This window comes from Gavialis gangeticus, unplaced genomic scaffold (genome assembly GCF_001723915.1).
Source record: "Gavialis gangeticus isolate Ggan-Ray unplaced genomic scaffold, GavGan_comp1, whole genome shotgun sequence".
NCBI classification, from domain to species: Eukaryota; Metazoa; Chordata; order Crocodylia; family Gavialidae; genus Gavialis; species Gavialis gangeticus.
This window is the reverse complement of record NW_017728980.1, coordinates 6,141,866-6,156,524: the sequence shown is the minus strand read 5'-3', so window position 1 is coordinate 6,156,524 and position 14,659 is coordinate 6,141,866. Positions and strand designations below refer to the sequence as shown.

Genomic DNA, 14,659 nt, shown 5'->3' with positions numbered 1-14,659 from the left:
GGGGCAGCAGTGGCACTGAACTGGCCACTTGGAGCCAGGCCAGCAGCCAGAGCCTGGTTCTGGCCAACTAGTCTCCCTTTCTGGTAGTGTACGCTGCTGCTGCATGCACCACACTACTTTTTTTCAGCAGCAATTTCTTTTGACGCTGGGCTCTCCTAAACTTCTCCCCCCCCAACAAAAACAATGAACCATGGAAACTGCAAAGAAAGAACTGGAATAATCTATCTCTTCCTGGATAATATTTGCATTCAGGTCTCTGTGCAAAGAGAAAATAGTGTCAAATAGTGTTAAGATTTTGGGGCATCTAAGAGTTATATTATAAAGAAGCCAGGGAGCCATAATATAGAGAGCTGGAGCAATGAGTTTGGGCTGATGATAAGTACTATCAGGTACAAGTTTTCCTCTTAGAAGAATGTTAACAGAAGATTACGGTGGTCATAAATAAAGATAATACAGTTCTTGGAGCGTGTAAAAAATACTGATCTCTTAAACAGGCATGCATTAGTGCTTACGAGTTCATGAAATTTATCCAATAATCCCTGTTTATCCTCTCCATTTCACCCTATCATGTCCATTTACAGAGATTAAAAACCCACTGTAAATTTTCGGCTTCCTTGAGGGGAAGGGATCAGTTTTTTTGGATGGGTCTTTTTGAAGGGATCTTCTCAGTGAGCAATCCTGATGCATTCAAGCCTGGGATAACAGAGCAGGCTCATTTGGTTCTCAGTTCAATCCAAGAAATAGGTATTTACCTGTAGAAGTGGAATGCAGCATCAACTACCTGGAACAAAATGACTTTTGCTCCTAATGTGGATAACAAATTTCTTGTGCCTATGGAAGTCAACGTGAGGGGATTGTCATAAATAAACTTGGAAATGGATGATATCAAAAAAGAAGAATGAATGTCTTCTGTCCTGGGTTCAGTAAAATCTCTTTATCTTTTTGGGGGCACTGTCTAGCAAGGGGGCATGGGCACCAAAGCTTTCTTGGTAGCAGTTTGAATAAACAGTGGATCTTGCAACCAGGAAGAGCCTCATTCATTGTGTGTGGGGGAGAAACAACCCCCCCAAATTGTTGAGCTTGTGATTTGACTGTTTTACATGTGGAAACAGCAGTGAAATATCCTGTGGCTTCTGTGTTGGGACCTGAGATGTAAGGTGGCAAATTACCTCTCCCAAAGGCGACTCAGTACCTCTGTTATCTTCCCATCTTTCCCACTGGGACCATACAAAAGATGAGAAGAGAGTGGCAATGAATCTGGTTGTCTGACTAGCATTGGATTGTCGATCTCCTACAGATAAATTCTGTTACTACAGAAATCCATCCATTTGGGCCCTGAATACAAAATGGATACTTCAGTGAAGTGATGCACGTTCTGCTGGTTAATACAAAGTGTGTAATTTAACAACCATATTAAAGTTGAACATAGCCTTGAATTCGTCTAGGAGCGCTTTTAGAAGCGTGTCCAAGGAAAAAGCAGCTCTCTAGTAGGAAGTCATCAGAATGTTTAAAAAAGGGAGTTTCGTACAAATCCCAGAATGAAATACTTCAATATTCCAGTTCTCTCTCAGATCATGGAGCATGACCTCAAAACTGAGCTCTTGTGGAAAAGTGTTATACTTGCTATACTACATTAAAGTAGACCTCCTGATAGTTACCATCCCCAAATGAGATCCAGTGTTGTCCCTGGAATTCAGATCAGTATTCTTTGCAGTAGACCTAACATTCATCTCTTAAGAATATTTCCTGAATTTACTTTTCTTTTGTTAAACATTCAACTCAAATGTGTCAGAATGCTGATGATCTTATGACTGAGAAGTCAGATCATGTGTTGTGACCTGATCAGCCACCACACTGTCACTACATAAATTCACCAAAATTATGTGCATTAGTCATCCAGGCTTTGATCCAGTGTCATTTGTTTGGCAATCATCTTCTTTTCAGGAGAAGATGGAAAGGGTGTACCTTATTTTGGTGTCCTGATCCTATTTCATTAATCTATTGAGCTTTGTATCATGAAGACTAGGAAAATATGTGTGTTTATGTGAAGATTTTCTTTCTATGACTTTTACGGTCCACTGGTCCAGTACAGCCTGTAAACCAGCAGTCATGTAGAACACTAGTTGAAATCAGCATCCAAAAATTTATATTTCTTTTTCTTGGAAGAATTTTGTATGTTCTGTAGTAGGAAAATTTGCCGTGCTTTTTCCTTAGGGTTTATTTAATACAGTGTAATTTAGAAAAGTAAAATTGAATTATCCTGGCTGTGGAAGCTGTCTCAGTTGGAGAGGATTTCACAGCACAGGGCATCCCAGTGATGGTTAGGTTCTGTCCCAGACTGTGAGCAGGCTGACATATTTATGGGCCTCATTTGCTTGAAAAAAGGAAATTTTCAGGGAAATACAAATACATTTCCTATTATAGTTAAGTGACTAAGTCCTGTCTACAAGGAAGAAAATATGAAGTTGAAGGCCAGATTATAACATTATAGTCCCTTTCTTCCCTCCCCAGTTTTAATAGTCTGAATGGATGAAAGTATATAGTCCATTTCATGTAACTTATTTCTCTGAAGATAAAATATTCCTTTCCTTTTTACTTGCCAACCTAATAACCAGTTTGCCAGTTTTTAAATTCCTAACACAACTCCTGTCATGCAAAGGACTGAATCAACCAAATAGCCAGTATGAAATAATGACATTTATTATCTTACTGCATGCTGGCAGACTGATAGGTTGAGCTTGTGTATATGTACTACATAACATTTGCAAATGATTGCATCGATCATAAAATCTGACCTGAGCTAAAAATGGCTCTCTGCCTCAGTTTCCTTTTTAAAATGTCACTGAAACTACAAAATAAATTACTGTTTGCTTCCCTAGCTTGCCAGAAGAAGAATTCTTACGGGTACGCTTTCCAGTTGCAATTAGTTGCATACCTTTGGAAGAGGATGCGTACCTCAAATGTAAAGTAGGTTGTGCAACTGATATTCAAAAACCATTTCTAATCAAACAAATCAGAGGCCCGTTTCCATTTCTAGCCATAATGGCAAGCCAGTGAACATGAAACTTCCAGGGCGGCTCAGATTAGTAGTTTTTCAGGAAGATGCTTTCAGCATCCATACAATTTAATATAAATGGAAACAATACTTGTTGCTTAAACAGGACAATCATGTTTTCTTGTTGTACAAACAGATTTGAAGTTCAAGCTGTTTTGGACAAGCCACCTCCACTTTTCTCCAGCTTGCTTGTAAATGAGTGAATTTTTTCCTTTTAGTTTGGAGAACGTTCAGTATCCCTATCAACTCTACATTGCTCCTTCTACCAGCAGCACAGAGAGACCCAGCCCAAATGGCCCAGATAGACCTTTTCAGTGTCCGACCTGTGGGGTCCGATTCACCCGCATTCAGAATTTAAAACAGCACATGCTCATCCACTCAGGTAAGAAACATCACTGTTTCCATGAATAAGTAGGACGTACACCCAAGGGAGCTTGCTTGGTTGTGCAGCAGGTGTGGAACTAATGTTTTTAATTGATGTTCTGTGTGCACACATGAAGGAGGTTTTTTTTATATCCCCCTTTTGAGGGGGGAAGAAGTCTCCAAAATCTGAGATTAGCTTAGTTGTCTGCATACTATTTTTGCTAAATGACATCTGGTGAGATCTGTCACAATGCTTGAACTGTGTGTGGATTTTAAAAATATTAATTGAAGTAGTTATCGGAATAAAACTAGAGGTTTGAGGCACACCCAAGATGCCTTTTAATGTAAGGGCTTTCAGATGTTCTGTTACATTGGCTTTTTTTTTTTATACTAAATCAGTTGCCTAGACGGGAAGTCCTTGGGATGTTATAACTGTCTGCTGATGTTTATGAAAACTCGCATTGAAAAGAATACTGACCAGCGACACTGTTAATCATGCCTGTCTGATTTAGATACAGTTATATCCTCCTGTACCTCCTAACTCTTAGAGAGTTAGTAGAAACCTGTTTCCTAATAAACTAAGTGATTTCAGTCAGTGCAGTACAACAAGACTTGTGTCAGAGCTACCTATTTACATTGATTGTGATCCCCAGTTTTTTCGTTGTCATTTTATCTTCTCTCAGGCAAGTGACCAGACCAAGAACTGCTACTGCTCTTAACCAAAATGGCCATTTTGTGATTTTAGATATGAAGTAATGACCCATTAATCTAGTTTTTCAGTACTTCACTTTTAATAAAACAGGCTGTTTATGCATATTGCTTATTAAATTGTCCCAACTAGGTGTAGGAGTCCTAACCAGCATCCGTCAAGCATGTATGAAATATTTTAGGTTGGTCCAGTAACCAGCAGTCCCACAGTAAGTCTCAAATGCAAAATTAGAGAGATGTTTTTACTAGTTATTTGTGTGGAAAAACAACTTAAACATTTTAAATACTGAAAGTATTTTAACTTAACTGAAACGACTAAAGAGATTTATTTCTCATACTTTCCAAGAAAATGGATGCTTTGGGGCAGAAAGCAACCACGGAAAGTTTCTGTCTCAAGGGACAGCACTTTCATATGTTAACCATGTGAAAGCAGGTTTATAAAAAGCCTCAGTGTAACCTTAACTATAGCATTTGCTATTTTGGAAGCCAAAATTAAAGAGTTTCACTTTAACATAAGGAAAGCAGAGGTATAGATGAGTAAAATTAGCCTGGTCTGTGGTGCTTCATCCTTAATTCAGGCCCTTTGAATATTTATATTTTCTTTTGAACTAGTATGAATTTGAGATCTGACTTCCAGATTATTGGCTTGAATTCTGAATTTCCGTAATTCCTGTGTTTCAAACCTTTTATTGGGACCTTCTTGTGGTTTAACCTTTTGTATTGTAGTAATCCTGGCTGTGATGTGATTACTTAGTGAGCAAATGTTTCTTTCAGTACCATGTCTTCACTTTGAAATGCGTATTTTCTGTAAATGACAAAAGAGGTGGGAGCCAAGACCTCAACACTGGATATATGATATAGGTGAAACACTAAGGGCCAGATCCTAAGCTTGAAGGGCAACTCTTGAGCACCTTTAGCTCTGCAAGGCATGCCAAGGCTTCCTTTCCTGGCCCTCACAAGATCACTTTATTATAGAGAGGTTTTCTCAGATGGTGTGGACCTGCTGTATACTACTTCTCTGATGCCTCCTGTGCTGAATTGGGACATCTCTATGTTCAGGCAATCCCCTAATTCCAGACCAGCTCACTGGCACCACTGGTGGGCACTGACCAAGGGTAGCTTAAATATGCATTCTTTTGAGCTTGGAAGAATATGGGCAATAAGTGGTTTAAGGCTACTACTGCACCACACACTTTAGTTCTTACTTTAGTTTCTGAGCTACAGAAGCCTCAACTGATTTAAATTATAAGGAAGAAAGACTGCATAAGAACTAAGAAGGACCTATTCATTATAAGGATTTCTGGGCTGATTCTGAGAAATTGCAACTTCATGCTAATCATTTCTGTCTCTTAATGGTTAATCAGTTTGTTCTCTCTAAAATCAGAATTTCATCTGCCCAGCTGTGACTGCTGTCCTTCTGGTCATTAGGGAGTGTAAAAGATTCTCAAAGCATATATTTTCCCCTCTCTCCCTGTAGGCATTAAACCATTTCAGTGTGACCGTTGTGGGAAAAAGTTCACCCGAGCTTACTCGTTAAAGATGCATCGCCTGAAGCACGAAGGTAAACGCTGTTTCCGGTGCCAGATATGTAGTGCCACTTTCACTTCCTTCGGGGAATATAAACACCACATGCGGGTTTCCCGGCATATTATCCGCAAGCCTCGGATTTACGAGTGCAAAACATGTGGCGCCATGTTCACCAACTCTGGAAATTTAATCGTTCACCTGCGGAGTCTGAACCATGAAGCATCAGAGCTAGCAAACTACTTCCAGAGCAGGTGAGGTGCACAACAAAAATCTAACAGGGGAAACTTGCTTTTTCTAAACCATCTCTTCCTGCTTTCAGGGCAGCCTGCTGCGCCTCTCATCAGGTTGCCAGCTAATTGCTGTCACATTCACTCTTGCACCACTATCTGTTATCTCTGATCTGCTTTTTTAGTGTGTGTAACCTGTATTCTAAGCATTGAAGTATCCAGTTATATGTACAGGTTTCTTTGTGGTGACTAGGCTCCTTCCTTCTTTTTCCTGTAATAATCATAAGGAAGTTTATGCTAAGTATAACATTCTCTACTAATGTTTGTGGGATTTTATAAATAATTTGATGGCAATATATGAAAAGGTTTGGCTTGTCGATTATGAGAGACGTTCACTGATTTTATTTTAGTAATTTTTATCAAGGGGAGGATATTCTGGTGTGAGACTGCGTGACTCTAGATGATCATATCTTCACTGTTCTTCTTTCTAGGATTATTAACCAGTAAAAAATCACATTTTAAGATGTATGTCCTGTTGATCATGTAGACCTACTGCACATTTCTTGTTGTTTAGGTAGAACAAAATTGGCTTAAAAATAGAGGGTTAAAAATGAAAGTGAAGGAAGAGAACTCGGGGTGGGGAGAGACCTCAGTACCATCAAATGGTAAAACTTGGGAACAAATTACATTTAAAAAAAAAATCCTTCACAAGGCAGAGTGTATGTATAAAGTTGGCTTTTTACTGAGGTTTTTAAATAAACCCATTGTAAATTTATTCATAATATTGTAGCAACTAAAGTTCCCCAGTGATGAGCTGAGGCATTTTCTAGATGTTATCGTTTTTGTCGTACATAAGGTTTCAGCACTTTTGTTACATTTGGTTATTATCCAAGTGGTGAAGAACCAAAGAATTCAAAATAATCGGCAATCAGGAAATATTTGCTTGTCAACTGTTTTCCCCTAAAATACACATATCTGAAAAGTACAAAGGTTCAATACCTGCTGGAGTGTACAGTTCTGGGAGGGTGCCACTTGTGCTAGAGTTAACGTGCCTGTGCCAAGATGATGTGGTGTTTGGTATATTCTTTTGTTGTTGTTGTTGTTGTTGGATAGACTAAAACATGTTCCTTTTAGCAATGTATTGTTCTTCTTAGTTTGAAAATGCCAATTGACGTGGTAGGATAGATGGATTATCCTGTTGCCCGTTAGATTTGGAATGCACGTCCTCTCATGCAGAAGTAAAAAAGGGTATTGAATCTCAGATACCATTGATGTAGAATCCACTCCTTTTGCAGTGGACTGCACGTTAAAACTCAAGCGTGCCTCTGCTGCTTTGGCTGTAGGCAGGGGCTTCACGCACAAATATATCTGATGTCAAACATCCTCAGAAAAACTTCTCATCATGCTCTCAGCCTGTGCTCTGAAAATGTTGGTAATGGGTTTTCAATAGATTTCTTCTGAGCACATTTCAGCACCCTGCTGCTGACAATTATCTATAGAGCTGTTGTGCCAAAACACACCATGAATGGATGACTGGGGAGAAAATGAAGTTCAGTCCTCTGTTTAGTAACAGGATAGGTGTCAGCAGTATGAAAAACATCTTCACAGCTGGCACCTTAGTCATAGTTTACCAGGTTAACCACAGAAGCAGAACTAGCCTCAGTGTCCCCAGAGGAGTCCTCCTGAATCACTGTGAAGGCAGCATGAGGGAAGTTTGACCTGTTGTCAGTGCTGTTCCACTGATTTCAGTCTCCAGGGCTGTTGGACATTCACCTCGACTTGGTGCAGTGGGTGTCACTCGGGGTTATTCTCTGCTTGTTGCTTGCTGTTGGCATACTGTTGTCCCATAGTCCAAGCCTGAGAGCTCTTCCTTATCCTTCTTTACTTTTGTTGATAGCCCGTCTCCCCTAAAAGGGAAGGCTGTTGAGAACTCATTGGCATTCCCACCTCCCGCTGCAGAGATTGGATAGACCCTCACCTTCCCTAGCACTAAAAGCAGAACCTCAGTATCCGTGAACTCTCATCCTTATCAGGGGGCTCAAACCTAGGTATGAAGTTGCCTTGCAGGAAGTACGGCTGTAAAAGCAGTGCAAAATCATAGGTATCCTAGTATAACTTCTCTGTCATCGTAAACTAGAACTAAGTTAAGAACACTTACTGAAGCATGTCCTTATTAACATGTTGGCACGGTGTGATACTAGTTACTTTTTTCCCTATGCAATGCAGTGGGGAGCAAAACTGTATCTGGTGTTTCTTTGAAAAAAAATAACATTCTCTTCTGTCCTTTGCCCCTCTCTAGTGATTTCCTAGTACCGGACTACTTAAACCAGGAACAAGAAGAGACCCTTGGGCAGTATGAGCTAGGAGAGCATGGTTTTGAAAGCAACTCCTCAGTCCAAATGCCTGTCATTTCACAGGTCTCGTCGACTCAGAATTGTGAAAGCACTTTCCCCTTGGGGTCTCTGGGTGGGTTGGCAGAGAAGGAGGAAGACGTGCCAGAGCAGCCAAAGACTAATGCCAGTGCTGAGGCAGCCACAGGTGACCCCCCGAAATCGGAGCTGTCATCAATTACTATTGAATAATTCTTGGTTTGGTTACATATTTGTTCTTTGGAAAGTGCCTGTGTTTGGTCCTGTACATTTTAATTTAATTTTTTAAAATGAAAGTGGGGAGATTTTCCCTTTTTACTTTGTAAGCTACACTTTAAACAGAAAACTGCAACAGATTTTACATTATTTTTCATGACTGAATAATCACTTCTGTGAAAATACTTAAGACTGAATGCACAAAAAGATCCTGACAGAACTTCATAGAAACTGTGATACACTTCTAAAGAAGAACCAACCAATTCGAATAACTTTTAATCGTTTCTCTTTCCGCAGTCAGTACAGCTCATTAAGTTTCTCATGCTTCTGCAGACCCTCTGGTAAAATGGAAAATAAAACAAAACAGAGGACATTGTTTTAAAATGGCAAACACAAGGACGCATTGGAAATCAGTTGCTAATCACTTTTAACTAAGTTATGAGTGGACATTTTAATCCTTATTTTATAATATGACACTTCCCATCTTTGTGCCTGCTGTTTTTCAAAGCGCTTACTGTAGCTCCCTTTTTGGGGGTATGGTAAGCATTTCTGAAAGTCCCAGTACCACCCTATTAAAAATGCATTGTCCCTGTTACAATCTCTGAATCAGTTTTGACAAATTCAGTTCTGTCAAGCCAGGTACTCCTACTTAAGATATTCCACTCTTTTTAGAAACTGCTCATTCAAACAGCCTACCCAAATTTGCTTATATGGGGTAAGGCATAGAAATATTCTGTCAGGAAACAGCTAATGATGCATAATGAATTGGAGGTGATTGAAAGGTATTAAATCCATTCAAACCTGACAAATATCTCATTACTGTGTCTTGTGATAAAGGGAGCCACGTTTGAAAAAATGAAAGTTTTCCCAACTAAAATTCTTATACCTTACCTAGACTGTTGCAGTCTTAGACACTTTCCTTTATTGCATTCACTATGTTTCTTTTTCACTAATCTCCAAGTGCTGGTTAGAGAGAGTTTACGGAAGGGAAAAAATGAGATCTTCTGTGTTATTGTACACTTTTATGTTTATACATATGCATGTATACTTTCTGGGACTTTTATTAGCCTATTTTGGACAAAACAAGCAATTTATTCACTTTAGAGGCCAACTTTCTAACCCAACAGGGGGTTGTTTACAAAAAGCCTATATAGCAATGATAAATTGTTCCTGTTCCAAAACATTTTAAACCCTTGCCAAGTTGGTTTATTAAAGGCCATTACTCCAGCTACATGCACAGCTCAAGCAAGCAATAAATTGAAAGATTTGCAATTTCATTTTTCCTGATTTAGAAAAGACTATAAATTTAGACCATGGGATTCTCAAAGCAGTGATTCTCATTTTGTTGCAGGCAGTTTGAACTATAGTAAACTTAAAACAATTCCTAATTTAAATTTCTAAGATTTTTTTTTGGCTGCTGATTTAATTAATTCTGGTTTGATGCACAAAGAGCTGTCCCTACAACTCATGGCATGCTCAGAATAAGCATTACCTGACCCTACTACTCCAAGGGCATGGGTCAGATGCTCTTGGTATTAAGTCCCTCTCACACAAGCATCAAATCGAATAAGAAGCATAAAGGTTGATATTGAAGAACCAGTGAGGAGGTGCAAAGGTTAGATCACAAGATTGATTTGCATGGTGAGGTAGGCAGCTCTAATGTTTCTGTAGATCTGTAAAATGTACACTGATGTCAAACTCTACATTTATCAAGATTTAGCTTACTGCATTCTGGTATGATTTTAAAAGGCTTCAGCGTTAACAGACATTTAACAAGTTTTCTCTATTATGTTAAGCAAAACGCACGCATTTGAGATTCTGCTTTTTCCACCTTACAAAGCTAAGTTTTATCTGTCAGATCTGAAGGCTTTTTAGGAAATGTGCTGCAGAGAATTTCTCGGCTGCAGTTCATCTTGTGTATCTAACTCTTAAGTCTTTTCTAAAGAGGTTGGAAGGAAAATAATTTTTTTCAAGGTACTGTGCCAAGAAATAGCCCAGTATCTGTTGAAAGGGATGAATCAAAAGGCCACCTCTCTTCCACTTTCAATTTCTGTAATTAAAAAAACATGAACACCCAAAAAAAATACATGCTGAAATTCCTCTCTCCCCATTTCCTACTTTATCTTGACTGTTAGGGGTATGGTACTGAATTCATGTGTGTGGTGTCTTTCGTCCACATACGTGGGAATTTTTATTTAGTCATAATACAAAAAACAGTTAGGTAGATATGCACACTCAGACTTTCCAGATGTCCCATGAGTATAATGTGTAATGAATTGTTTATCGCCTCAAACATGGCTGGACCTATTCCTTCTGCCACAAACAGATGGTTTCCACCCAGTAAAAAATGTGTCACAACACATAATGATTGCGAGATGTGCAAATGCAAAATAGGTGCACCTTAGATAAATTTTGTATCAGACGATAAACTACTTTCTGAATACCATAGAGAATGCATGAAAACCTACTACAAGGACTATTATAGCTTTAACCTGTTCTTCCAGAGAAAGACATGAGTATAGTTACTGTCAGTGCCAGGTGAGTCATTGGCCCACTGTTCACTGCAGTGTATTTTACCTTGTCATACCAAAACCCCTAATGTTGGCATGAAAGCTTAATTTTTTCACTATTTTAAATCTCTGAGTCAATCGAGGGAACAGTACAGTTCACTCTTAGTCAGAGCAATAAATATTTTTGGTTTTTTGGCATTTGTAATTGTTTCCTGTTAGCTTGTGTCACTTCTCCAAAGAATTGAATACAAATGAAATATAAATCTTGTTTCATTTTTCTGTTTTTTGACATTCTGGAAATGCATAGTTCTTTGGAGTGCTAATACCTCTCACAGGAGAGGTAAAATATTAGAGCATTTTAAATCAGGCTTTACTGCTGGATATTTAGATTCCAGACTGAACAAGCTAAATGCCTAAGTAAGCTGAAAGAAGTGTGCCTTAGACAACACAAGGGATTAAGCCTAATACATAAATTCCATTCAACACATGAATGCCAACATTTGATTCCTGTACTGTTTTTCCCATAAATTTTTTTCTTAGGAATGCATTTGTATTTTCATTGACGAGTAAGTTATTTAATAGCTTTCCAATAGAGGGAATTTTGTTTCCTGAAAGCGATAGAATCCATTGCAGCAACTTTTAAAACGGTGCATATTCTCTAGATGTATTCACAAAGTAGTTTGACTGCCTTTTGCATATATTTCTTGTGTCCAGCAGTACTCTGCACATTTAGAGAGAAAACGTTTCCTCTGCTGCTAACTTGCAAATGCAGGGTCTCAGCTGCCAGAGAGTGAATGGTTCTGTGCTTGGGGGCAAGAAGGATCGGCTTGGTTGCTTGAATGTGGTGCTAATGACACCAAGGTCCTAGGTTCAATCCCTGGTTGGACTAGATGGTCTCTTGAGGTCCCTTCCAGCCTTACCTTTCTGTGAAATTCTGGGAACCTGTACTGGATCTTTATCCTCTTCATATTGTGTAGGATAGTTCTGTTAAGGGAGGGGAGGAGAAACCCTACCGAATAGGAGACTTTGGAGAAGGGACAGACAGACTTGCCCTTTCACACACAGAGAGAAGGAGCCGGGGTGGCTGTTTCAGCTGTGCTAGGTCAGCATTGGGGCAGGTCGTGGTCTGTTGGGATGCATACATGCACGCACAGCTTCCATTGATATCCAAGGTGCTACTTTCTCATTGAGGAGCTTAAGCTTCCTGCAGGTATTGTATGGAGTGTCAGTTCCCTGCAACAAACACGTCTTTTTCCTTATCACGTGGTTAAAAAGCATCATATTCCCAGTGGCTTGGCTTTCTCACTATGGTTTGACTTGGGTTGTCTGACTGGCAGATGAAATGGTTGAGTCTCTCATACTGAGAGATTAGTTTGACTAGGTCTTTTAATATGGTTCTGGGTTCATGTGTATCTTGAGTCTAGAAGGTGTGAATTACAGCTTTTTAAAATAAAAAGTAATAGCTGCCAGTGCAGTAAAAATATATTTTATAAAACTATAATCCTTGTGTTCCTCACAGGATAAATATTATCGTTTTTAAGATGTGGTTTTAAGTTCTTTTATGAGGGCTTCGATCACTACTTGGTTGCTTGTTTTCCAGTCCAGCCCCAGGACATTAGAGCATAAGACTATTGCCAGCCTCTTTTTAGGACACATCCTGAATGTCCTGTAGCGTCTTACATGCATTGGGAGAGCTGTGGCTTTGTGCAACCTGTGTAGATTTGCTTAGGAGCAACCTCTGGTCCTAGGTCTGTGGCAGGCAGCAGAAAGTGCTATTCTCACCCCATCAGCATAAAGAATATCAAACTCCATTCAAATAACTTCACTTTGTATTTTTCTTACAAAGGAAATCCCAGTTTTGGAGGATTCTCAGCTCGTTATAGGCATAGTCAGCTCCATAGCATCTTATTCACAAAGAAGATGATCAAAGTCAGGCTGTGCATCAGCCACATCACACATCACCAGCAAATAGAGTTGGTGCAGAATTTCCATAGGGACTATACCATAAAACAAATGTGAATTTTTGTAATGCAATGATAATTGTTCAAATGAAGCTCTGGGTTTTTGTTAACTCAGTATGTGTTACCACAGTAATTCAGTACCCCACAGGGCTCACGTGCAGATCTGATTACACTAAAGAGAAAATTGAATCAGTTTCTGGTGCTGCCAGCCTGTGTGGACACTGTAACCAGTCTTCCTGAGGGTTGCTAAAATCCCCAGAGGAGTGATTTTTGACTGACCATTTTGTTTCACTGATGCATGCTGTTGATATTCTGACTATAGCCCTGGCTACAAAAAAGTCCTGGGTGGCTTCTTTACCCTCCTTTTGCAGTGCCTTGACTCTGGGCACTGGCCTTTGGTGGAACTCTTGAAAGGGGAGAGGGTAAAAGATGGAGGAAAAATGTGAATTAAATTATCGTTGGGCTTCTTTGTGCATTTTAGTAACAGTGCAACCCCCTTAACTGTGCCAGTCTCCAGTCACCAGCCGTATATCCAGTTGTCATCTCATACACAGTACAGCTTCTCTTGTTGATGCTGGCCACAGCTAGATTACTTGGCATGTTTATTGACTTAACAGAATTGTTTTTTGGTTTTGGTTTTTAATGTATACGATGTTTAAATACACTTCACATTTTATATAATACTATCTGGCTATTAGTATTTTTCAGGAACCATAGTTCTTGGTGGCTATATATATTTTTGTGATCTTTTTTGTAAACTAAGTGCCGTTTCAACGTTACAATCATTTTTAGAGTTATTGTAATCAATGTGAATATCATGTTTTTTCAAATCTGTTCTGAGCCTGTAGTGTTTGCTTTGTGATCATATGTGTAATGTATATATTCTGTATAGTTATATTGTACTGAAATACTAGCTTGTTTGATATAAGAAAAGTATGTATTGGGTACCTTTTTGCTAGCCTGGTTGTTTAATCTTTAAAAAAAAACTGTTTTAAAATACAAAAAAATCTCCAAATTGGTCACGTTATAGGTCAAAAATAAGTGGGGAGAAAAACTAGTTTTGAGTGTCTTTGGATAGAAACATAAAGCTAAGATTTTTCATTAAAATATTAATGTTTTATGGAGTACATACTTGCTCTGTGTCATTTTTTAACCCTACCGGTATGTCTTACAGTACAGACAGACAACCAGATTCAGCTTTGTTGTGGACTGGGGCAATTCTCTCAGTCCAGTTGCAGGCTCTGACATTAGGGCTGGCTTTGGCTCAAAGAAATTAAGTAAGGTAGGAGCTGTCTTGTGCATATTGTGCCAGTGTTTATTGCTTCCGGGCACCACGTTTGAATGTGCGCCTCTGATCACAACACGTTGAGCTGGGTCGGAGCAGCCCCAGCTGGCAAGAGGTCCAGGGGGTCAGCCTGCCAGCCCGGGGCTGTTCTGACCCAGCTCAGCATGCTGCGGAGAGGCTGGCTGGGGCACAAGAGTGCGTCAGTGCGGAGCTAGCTGGCAGGCAGCCCTCAAACCGAAGCACCCTCATGCCCCAGCTAGCCCCTTCAGTATCTACCTGCGTGTTGCTGTAGAGTACAAAAAACTCCACTGTAGAATAGTATTTGTATTTACAAGTACTAACCTGCTGCAAAGTTTATTAATTTACTCCAGCCTTAGGCAACTCCACAGTAAATGTCTTGTGTAGACGTGCCCAGTGTGTCCAAGTCCTTTCTAGACA

General features: G+C 39.5%; 1 protein-coding gene across 2 annotated transcripts in view; it reads left to right on the top strand.

Moving 5' to 3' along the window:
* The window catches only part of ZBTB44 (zinc finger and BTB domain containing 44), a 75,013-nt gene extending 60,950 nt beyond the window's left edge, over positions 1-14,063 (top strand). The window contains exons 3-5 of one of the 2 annotated variants that reach the window (XM_019509424.1): positions 3,274-3,437; positions 5,604-5,904; positions 8,180-14,063. In XM_019509424.1, coding sequence (XP_019364969.1) covers positions 3,274-3,437; positions 5,604-5,904; positions 8,180-8,462 — 748 coding nt within the window. In that variant the 3' untranslated portion in view covers positions 8,463-14,063. The remainder of the gene's footprint in view (positions 1-3,273; positions 3,438-5,603; positions 5,905-8,179) is intronic. The other variant, XM_019509433.1, reaches the window with a different exon arrangement.
* The last annotated feature ends 596 nt before the right edge of the window (positions 14,064-14,659 follow it).